This window comes from Macaca nemestrina, chromosome 8, assembly GCF_043159975.1.
Source record: "Macaca nemestrina isolate mMacNem1 chromosome 8, mMacNem.hap1, whole genome shotgun sequence".
Taxonomy (NCBI): domain Eukaryota; kingdom Metazoa; phylum Chordata; class Mammalia; order Primates; family Cercopithecidae; genus Macaca; species Macaca nemestrina.
The window spans coordinates 88,914,309-88,921,865 of record NC_092132.1 but is presented as its reverse complement, the minus strand read 5'-3'; the positions used below and the strand labels follow the sequence as shown (position 1 = coordinate 88,921,865).

The following is a 7,557-nucleotide window of genomic DNA, read 5'->3' as shown; positions in this document are numbered from 1 at the left end:
ATCTCTCTCCTCATTATCTGGTCACCAAATTCATTCATTCATCACACATATATCCATTCATCCAATATTGGAGAATCTGCTACAGTCATAGTGTAGAGGTGTACAATGGTGACTAAGATGTAGTTCCACGTTCTTACAATTCTTACTAGTGACCTGGATAGGAGATAAGGAACTGCAGTGAAAAGGATACTGACTGGGCACAAAAAGTTTGGGGTTTTAATCCTGTTTTTATCCTTCAACTGCTGGGAAACTTTGGGCCAACTACACAACCTTTCTTGGCTTCCCTTTCTTCATTTGTAAAATTGGATTAAATTATCTTTAATTTCTTACTAGCTTCTAAAATACTTTACTGAAGAAGACATACACATCTGATGTAAATGCAAGTGTGTGTGTGTGTGTGTGTGTGTGTGTGTGTGTGTGTGTGTGTGTAATGAGGGCATAGCTGGCTCCTTTATTAGGCTTTGGGTTTTCTTCATGTATCTGATTTCCAGAAATGAGAGTGAAAATACATTTTATTTTGCTCCCGTGTGTTTACTCATCTAAGATTTCATATATGAGGAATTAAATAAAAAATGTTTTTGCGACCTTGGCTGAAAGAGAAGGACCATGATTATTACGTCAAAAGCAGATGGTTCTACTGTTCCTGAGTCTAGGATTGATGTGGAAAACCAAAGGTAAATGACAGCCTTGGAGAAAAAGGGACTTACAAGGATATTATGCACTTGGGGTAATAGGTTTATTATCTCTATATACAAGTAAGCATTTATTGATGTTTGTCAAAAATAAGAGACGAGATAACAAAAACTATTTTAGCATGAAAAAGAGATAGCTGCAACAGACCAATACTGAGCTTAAGGACTCCAAAAAGAGCACAGAACCTGAAATGACAGTTTTCAGGTTGTACAGTTATCAAGACAATGAAGTCAACTATACAAGGCAAGCAACAAACACATGACAATAAAACACCATCAACAGTTTCTCACTGGAGGATGGAGGGAGGCTTGCTGGGGCCTGGGGCCACTGGTGGGAAAGGGTATTAAAATCTCATAAATCCTCCATATCTTTTTTCCATTTCGGGAACTTCTTTGGAGTAACTTTCCCCTTCTTCGTTGGAGGGCAGAGCCTCGGCAAAGCGCTTCAGGAATCCTCCATACCGTTTCTGGTAGTCCATCCACCACTCTGGGCGGCCCACTCTTCTCATGAAGCCCCCATATCGCTTCTGCAGCTCTTTGGCTTCATCTTCCAGTTGGGGGCTTCTCTTTAAGCCTCTCATGAAGCCCCCATATCTCTTGCTCACTTCTTCCTCATTATCACTGCCATCCTGGTGGTGGCTATGCTCTCGGTTGTCCCCTGTTTCCAGAAGCTCTTTCAGCAGGTCTGAGGAATTGGCCAGCGAGTCATCCTCCTCTGCATCCTTCTTCATGAAGCCCCCATACCGCTTGGCGAGGATCTCACTTCCATTGGCCTCTTCTTCTGGCTCCATGGGATAAAGCTCATCCATTTTCTTCATGAAGCCTCCGTACCTTTTCATGAAGCCCCCATACCTTTTGGCTAGCAAATGGCTCTCTTCTGGTTTGCTGTTTTCTCTGAGGGTGCCGGTGCCATCTTGAGGAAGCTCTGGTTTGGACAGCTGCAGGAGCTCCTTGCAGGTTTCCCAAATTTTCAGAGAAGGCAGTTTTCCTTGACATTCCATTATGCAAGCCTGGGAAAACAATTTGATGTAATGATAAAAAGAAGCTTCTCTGATTTCATTAAGTAAATGAACTTTTGTGGACCAAAATATGCTTGCTTTGACATAATAACTCCCTTATTACAATAAGGTCATCTCCAATCTCTTATCACAACTTTTCATAAGGCTGAGCATGCAAATGAAACAAAATTTGGAAAGGGGAAAGTGCGGGGGGTGGTTAACTGAATCCAGTTAGGAATCTGCCTTTGGATTTTAAAGCCATAGAAATTTTAAAGAATTTTTAAAAAAAATTTTTTTCACCTACTTTTAACTTAGATTGACTGCTTTCACAATTTAATTTCACTTGATAATTTTCCACTTCTGATATAATTTTGTTTAAGATTTTTTTAACCAAAAAGGAGAAATTTTTATTACCTAATCAGGGATATTTCCTCAAAATTCCTTTTATCTTCTTGTCTTACAGATAAAATCAATATTAATAACATAAGGGTCAATTGCTTTCTTGTGTTAATATTTTACCTAAAATGGTGTCTAATATTCCTGCAAATACTTTCAATCTTCAAAGAAAAACAACAATTTCAAAAAAGTTTATAAAGACAGACATCCTAAAAACTCAATTTAAATCTTATGAATTATTTGCATTCTTATTAATTTGCTAATTTGTTGAAAGTACAGATCTTTTTGTTTTTTCCTTTTTTCCTTGCTGGATACAACAGACTTTATTATCTTGAACAAAATGTCTGTAATGATGAGGTCAGATATAAAATTATACAAATGCAAGTGCACAAATTATTCATGTTTATTTTCTTCACATTTAGTCACTGTTGTACAGAAAAAGTATTTTCCAATGGAAATCATGGTATTTGATAAAATAAGAATCATCAGTATACATTCTTTCCTTTTTCTTATACAAATATTAAATTCAAAATCATTGTAAGTCTACACATTCGAATGACCTTGTTAAGATTTTTTTTCTATTTAACAGATCACTTGGGTATGATAGAGTACTAATATGTGAACATTTACAAAACACGCATGATGTTTCTTAGCATTTCAGGAGTTTTTTATAGCCCTCTGAAATCTACTTATAGACTGCCCAGGTTACAGACCTTTAATTTAGACAGAAAGGCCAGGCTGTTTCTTGATATTTAAAAATATACTGGTATATTAAGTGATGTTAAATACACATATATTATTATCACAGTGAAAGAAAGCATTTTATTAGTGCAACAAAATCTTGAGGGCACATATTTAGCAAGTTCTTAATGCGTATTTAAGCTTTGTGTCTGAGAAGATGAAATATATAACTACATAAGAATCTAAAGATGATCTATTAATAATTAAAATGTCTTATTTTATTCCCGACATATGATGAAGAAATCAAAACACCATTAAAAGCTTAAGATGTTTAAGGGGCAATACTATTTCCATTCTAAAATTGTATCTAAGTGATCTTGTTGTTAAAAATTAATGTTGAATATTTTGCATACTAATACTAAAAGACTTTTAAATGTATGTGATATGAGATTCCTTCAAAACCAAATAGTAACAAATACCAGAATAATGCACTCCTACTAAGGCAGCGATGTTAACTGATGGCTCCTATAGCCATGTATGCCTGTTTTGTGGTATTTATCACACTTTGTGTGGTATGGTCAAAATCACATTAGATGGGAAATTCTATTTGGACATCAGCCATAGCATGGCTGCTCATCTCTGCATCCACCACGGTGCCAATGATAAGTGTCTTTCACATGGTTGAAGCTCAATAAATATTTGTTAACATTGATTTCACTACATATTTTTGGCTAGGCAACCTCATTTCTCACATGCCTTTTGCATCTGAGCCAAAGTCCCAGAGTGCTGTAATCCTAGTGAGACAGTCACTAAGTAAATCTTTTGTCATTGAGACAATAACAACCCTGAATGTAGGGTCCAATGCAAATCAGTTATTATGCAAAATGCCTTTCTATGAGACTATTTTTATTGATGGCTGCTTATTATCTATTTTTTTCAAGTTGCTAATACTACATGTGCCATTCCATCACCTGGATTCAAGTAATGATAATAGTAATAAGTGATAACAACAAGAGCATAAAAAGCAGTGAGGAAAATTCTGGCAAGAGCAGCCTTCCTCTTCTCCTCCCCCACAATCCTGTTACATGATGAGAGGAAGATGAGAGGAGAGAAGTCAAGATTTGAGATGATACCCAAGGAAGGCCTAGCTGCTACCCAGTGAGCTCTGCTCAAGTTCCTCAACAATGCAAAAGGAAGATTAGTAGCGTTTGGGGAGCTTGGTGAATCAAGCAGATTAAATATGAAAAAAACCCATTTGAATAGGCATTATTAAATGTCAGCCATATTAATTCACTAACTCACATAACTTAAGTAAATCTGATACTATTTTGGGGTCAGACTATGTGATTAGAAAAATTAGACTAGAATCCATATAACCTTTATTCAGATGGCAGAGAAAGCTAGGGGAGGGGGCTTAGCCCCCCACATGTTGAGCAGGCAAAGCTCAAAATATGTGTGACTGGGCACAGGGAATTATGGGGTCAGAAAGTGGGGTCTTATATATGGCATGTTTTGGGTTTCTCTTTCTCCTTCTGTGCCTAAAATTCTTTACCCACAAGATCTATCCTTATATTTGTAGCACTTCCTCAATTTTTAGACATAGGTTAAAAGCTCATGACTACAGGAGAAAGAAGAAAGATGGGTGAAGGGGACGGTTTCCCCTATTGAAGATGAAACACTTTTCTCATAAATATACAACCTTCCTATGTGTCTTCTCTTTAATGCCAAGTTAGTACAGGTCAAACAAACAAACATTTAACCTGAAATATATACCACAGATAATTGGAACCTGTTCCTTGGTTTTCTCCCCATTTCAAACATCTACATAAGGTAAAATTTCCTCAATTCCACGTGGAACCCAAAGCAGCTTGGATGAATACATTACTCTCTATGAGCTTTTAAAGTCATCACAAAATTTCAACAAATTTCAAAAGCAATGCAAAGGAATTGTCAGGGGAGCTGGTAAAAGTGAAGCTACCTGAGTCTCGCGGTTGGAGATTCAGACTCAATAGAGCACCAGAGGTGATTCGAGAGCCCATGGGGAACCAAGATCAGAATGAAAAGTGATTTTGTCCTCAGCTTTTTCTTTCCCAACCTCCTGTAGTGTAGTGTATCTTTGGACTGTTGTCACCCACTGGACACTGGCCACTTCTCTTGTTCCTTTCTCACAGCCAAATTAAACTGTTGTTTTAGTTACTATTACAAAAGGGCAGTCGAAACAGAAGTTGAATTCCAGCATCACTGGCTAGTGAGACAGTTATGAACTCTTTCCTGTCTATGGTTATTTCGCCTTCCTCTCCCCGTATCCCGTTTCCATCCCTTTGCTCTCTCCTGTTTACAGGTGAGGGTAGGGAAAGAGGGACCTGAGGTTAAGAGAGCTGGGATACATAAATCTAAAGAAAGGCGCCGAAACGTCACTAACAAAAAATTACATTATTTGCGGGAAAGATGGGAAGATGGCTGCGTGTGGAGGGGCCCTTAACTGGGATATGTTAGGAGTTGGGGTGACAGCATCTTCCTTCTGACAGCTCAGGAGAGAACCCAGTGCTCTCCGAGGTGCTGAACAGAGCACTTCTCGGGGTTCCCTAATTCCCAGGGTTAAAACAAACTTGGTTTCTGTGGCGACACCGCTACCCTTACCGGTCCCCAAATAGTCGCGGATCCCCGAAGCTAACAGCCACGGCAGGACTTCAGTCAGCGTTCCAGGAACAGCTGAGACACCCAGGTTACCACGGGCTCGCGCCGCTGTGGTTCCGACCCGGTGCTAATCGCCATACGCGTCCCGCTGTGGGCCTGGGATTGTCCGCGAACTGTTGCGGAGACTCTGTCTCACAAGGTGCGCAACACTCGCCGCGCGCAACACTCACCAGGAAGTTGATGTCGGCGGGGCGCACAAGGCGGTAGCTGCACATCGCGCAATCCTGGCTGCATTCTGCCCGCACTGTCGCCAGAAGCCCGGGGCCGAGCAACAGCAGCCAAGGGCAGAGTCTCAGGAACCACGCCATGGACTGCGAGGAAAGAGGGACGCGTGCTTCGAGCCTGTCTGGGCGCAGAACGGGTACCTCTGCAGGACCCTCGCCACAACAGCCTCAGCAAGGGATCGTCGAGCAAAAGCCCGCAGGAATGCTCCTTTTTGGGGCCCCGCCCTCCCGGCCGACAGCTTTCAGGTAGACCTGGAGGCGACTCAGATCGCCTTGCGGCTCCCGGGATGGCGCGGTCGCCCCCAACGCGAGGCTGCCTGGGGCACCCAACTCTTTTCCTGGGCGTCCACGGCCCAGGGCAAGATTCCAGAGAGAACGCCGCAGACCAGGGCGAGGGACCGGGCGCCGGGGGAGGAAGGACATTGACTGGGGTCACAAAGAAGAACCAGAGAACGCGGTTGGGGAACCCATGCAATGAAATGTGAAGGAAAAGAGGGCGGGCAGCCGTCCCCAAACCCGCGCAGCAAAGACAAGCTTCGGGCAAATTCACTCACGTTCACGCGGTTCGGATGCAGCAGGCCAATTGGAAAAGCCGGGTTCCAGACACGACTCTAGAGGGAAGAGAAGAAGGCAAGGGTGAGGAGGACGGGCGTCGGGGAGGAGCGGGCCTGGGTGCGCTGGCGGACGTGGGCCTCACCGTCGCGGTCCTCAGCGTCGCCGCGGGGCTCTGAGCGCCTGCCTCGCCGTCCCGGGGCTTAACGGCGGCTGGAGCCACTTTATAATTAGCCCCAAACCGAAGGAGGCGCGCGCTCCCCAATCGCCGGCGGGCTGCAGCTGACGCAGGCCCTACGCCAGCCCCGCGCCGACGCCTTCGCGGGAGGGGTCGCCCCCCAGTACCCGCGCGCCGCTTCCCCCACCGAGGGTGACGGCCACGGGGGGCGCTCGGTGGCTCCCGACACGGCCAGGTGACAAACCCAAGGCAGTTAGGAAGTTTGGGGAGAGTGAGATAGGATCAAGTTTCTCCGCATAAAGTCACTGAAATTGCACCGTGGGGTGCGGGCTCCAAGGAGGGAAGCGAGGTGGAGGCGTTTGGAAGGATAGATGGACTGGCTTAGACTTCTGGAATGTGCTGGAGACCCAGCGGGCCGATGAACCTGCCCCTTTCCCGCCTCCTCCCTGGACCCCCTCGGGGTCCCCGTGGGCACCAAGCACAGCCGTCCGGTTCGGAATGTCGTCATTTATCGACCCGCTTGTCCCCCACAGTTGACTCCGAGTTCCTTGCCGCAGCATCTAACAGCTTCAAGGTGCGCAGTAGGCGCTCAGTTAATGGTTACAGAAACTTAACAATTGAAACTTTCTGGGAATCTTAAAATCTCGGCACAGAATTTTCACCTTTCCAGTTAGAGAGACCCTTGGCCAAGCGTAGAAGCCGGTAAACCCTCAGGTTCCGGCACTGCGCGCTTTTCAGCCACTGTGGGAGAGGATCCGTGTTTATCCAGATCCCCAGGGCTCCCAAGGCGAAGATCCACTGCCTTGAGAGCGCTGTCCAGGGTTTCCTGGGGGTGTTGGATGAGTGAGAAGGGGGTGCCGGGGCGGGTGTAATGTCAGCGCGCCAGGAGTGTGGTGGGGAGGGAAGGATGAGGGACCCCCTACCCGGGACGCCAGGGCTTGGAACATCTCCACCGGGAGGGGGCCGAGGGCACACTGTGGAGGCTGAGACTGTCCATTAAGACACGCTTTCCCGCTTCCTGGCTCTGCAAAAGATTGCTAAGTGGCAAGCTGCTTACATTGCCTGAGGCCTCAGTTTCCCTATTTGAAAAATAGGAACAGAGGTAATATGCCATTCATAAAGTTCTGGAGAGAATCAAA

General features: G+C 44.6%; 1 protein-coding gene across 2 annotated transcripts; it reads right to left on the bottom strand.

Annotated features, from left to right (window-relative positions):
* Nucleotides 1-714: 714 nt before the first annotated feature.
* Nucleotides 715-6,527, bottom strand: LOC105482267 (proenkephalin). Of its 2 annotated transcripts, XM_011742284.2 has the most exons (4): nucleotides 6,386-6,527; nucleotides 6,243-6,299; nucleotides 5,635-5,775; nucleotides 715-1,702 (listed from the first exon to the last, which is right to left on the bottom strand). In XM_011742284.2, exons 3-4 carry the CDS (start codon nucleotides 5,770-5,772, stop codon nucleotides 1,037-1,039), a joined length of 804 nt encoding a protein of 267 aa, XP_011740586.2. In that variant the 5' UTR covers nucleotides 5,773-5,775; nucleotides 6,243-6,299; nucleotides 6,386-6,527; the 3' UTR covers nucleotides 715-1,036. The 2 variants fall into 2 exon arrangements, with proteins under 2 accessions (XP_011740586.2, XP_011740587.2); XM_011742285.3 differs by lacking the exons at nucleotides 5,635-5,775; nucleotides 6,243-6,299; nucleotides 6,386-6,527 and adding an exon at nucleotides 5,408-5,549.
* Nucleotides 6,528-7,557: the final 1,030 nt, after the last annotated feature.

What these genes read in the sequence shown, in the direction of transcription:
- LOC105482267 (XM_011742284.2), bottom strand. Translation starts at nt 5,772, where the DNA reads ATGGCGTGGTTCCTGAGACTCTGCCCTTGGCTGCTGTTGCTCGGCCCC. An exon ending in CCGCCGACATCAACTTCCTG is followed by an intron (nt 1,703 to 5,634) that starts GTGAGTGTTGCG and finishes TTGTTTTCCCAG; the next exon opens with GCTTGCATAATGGAATGTCA.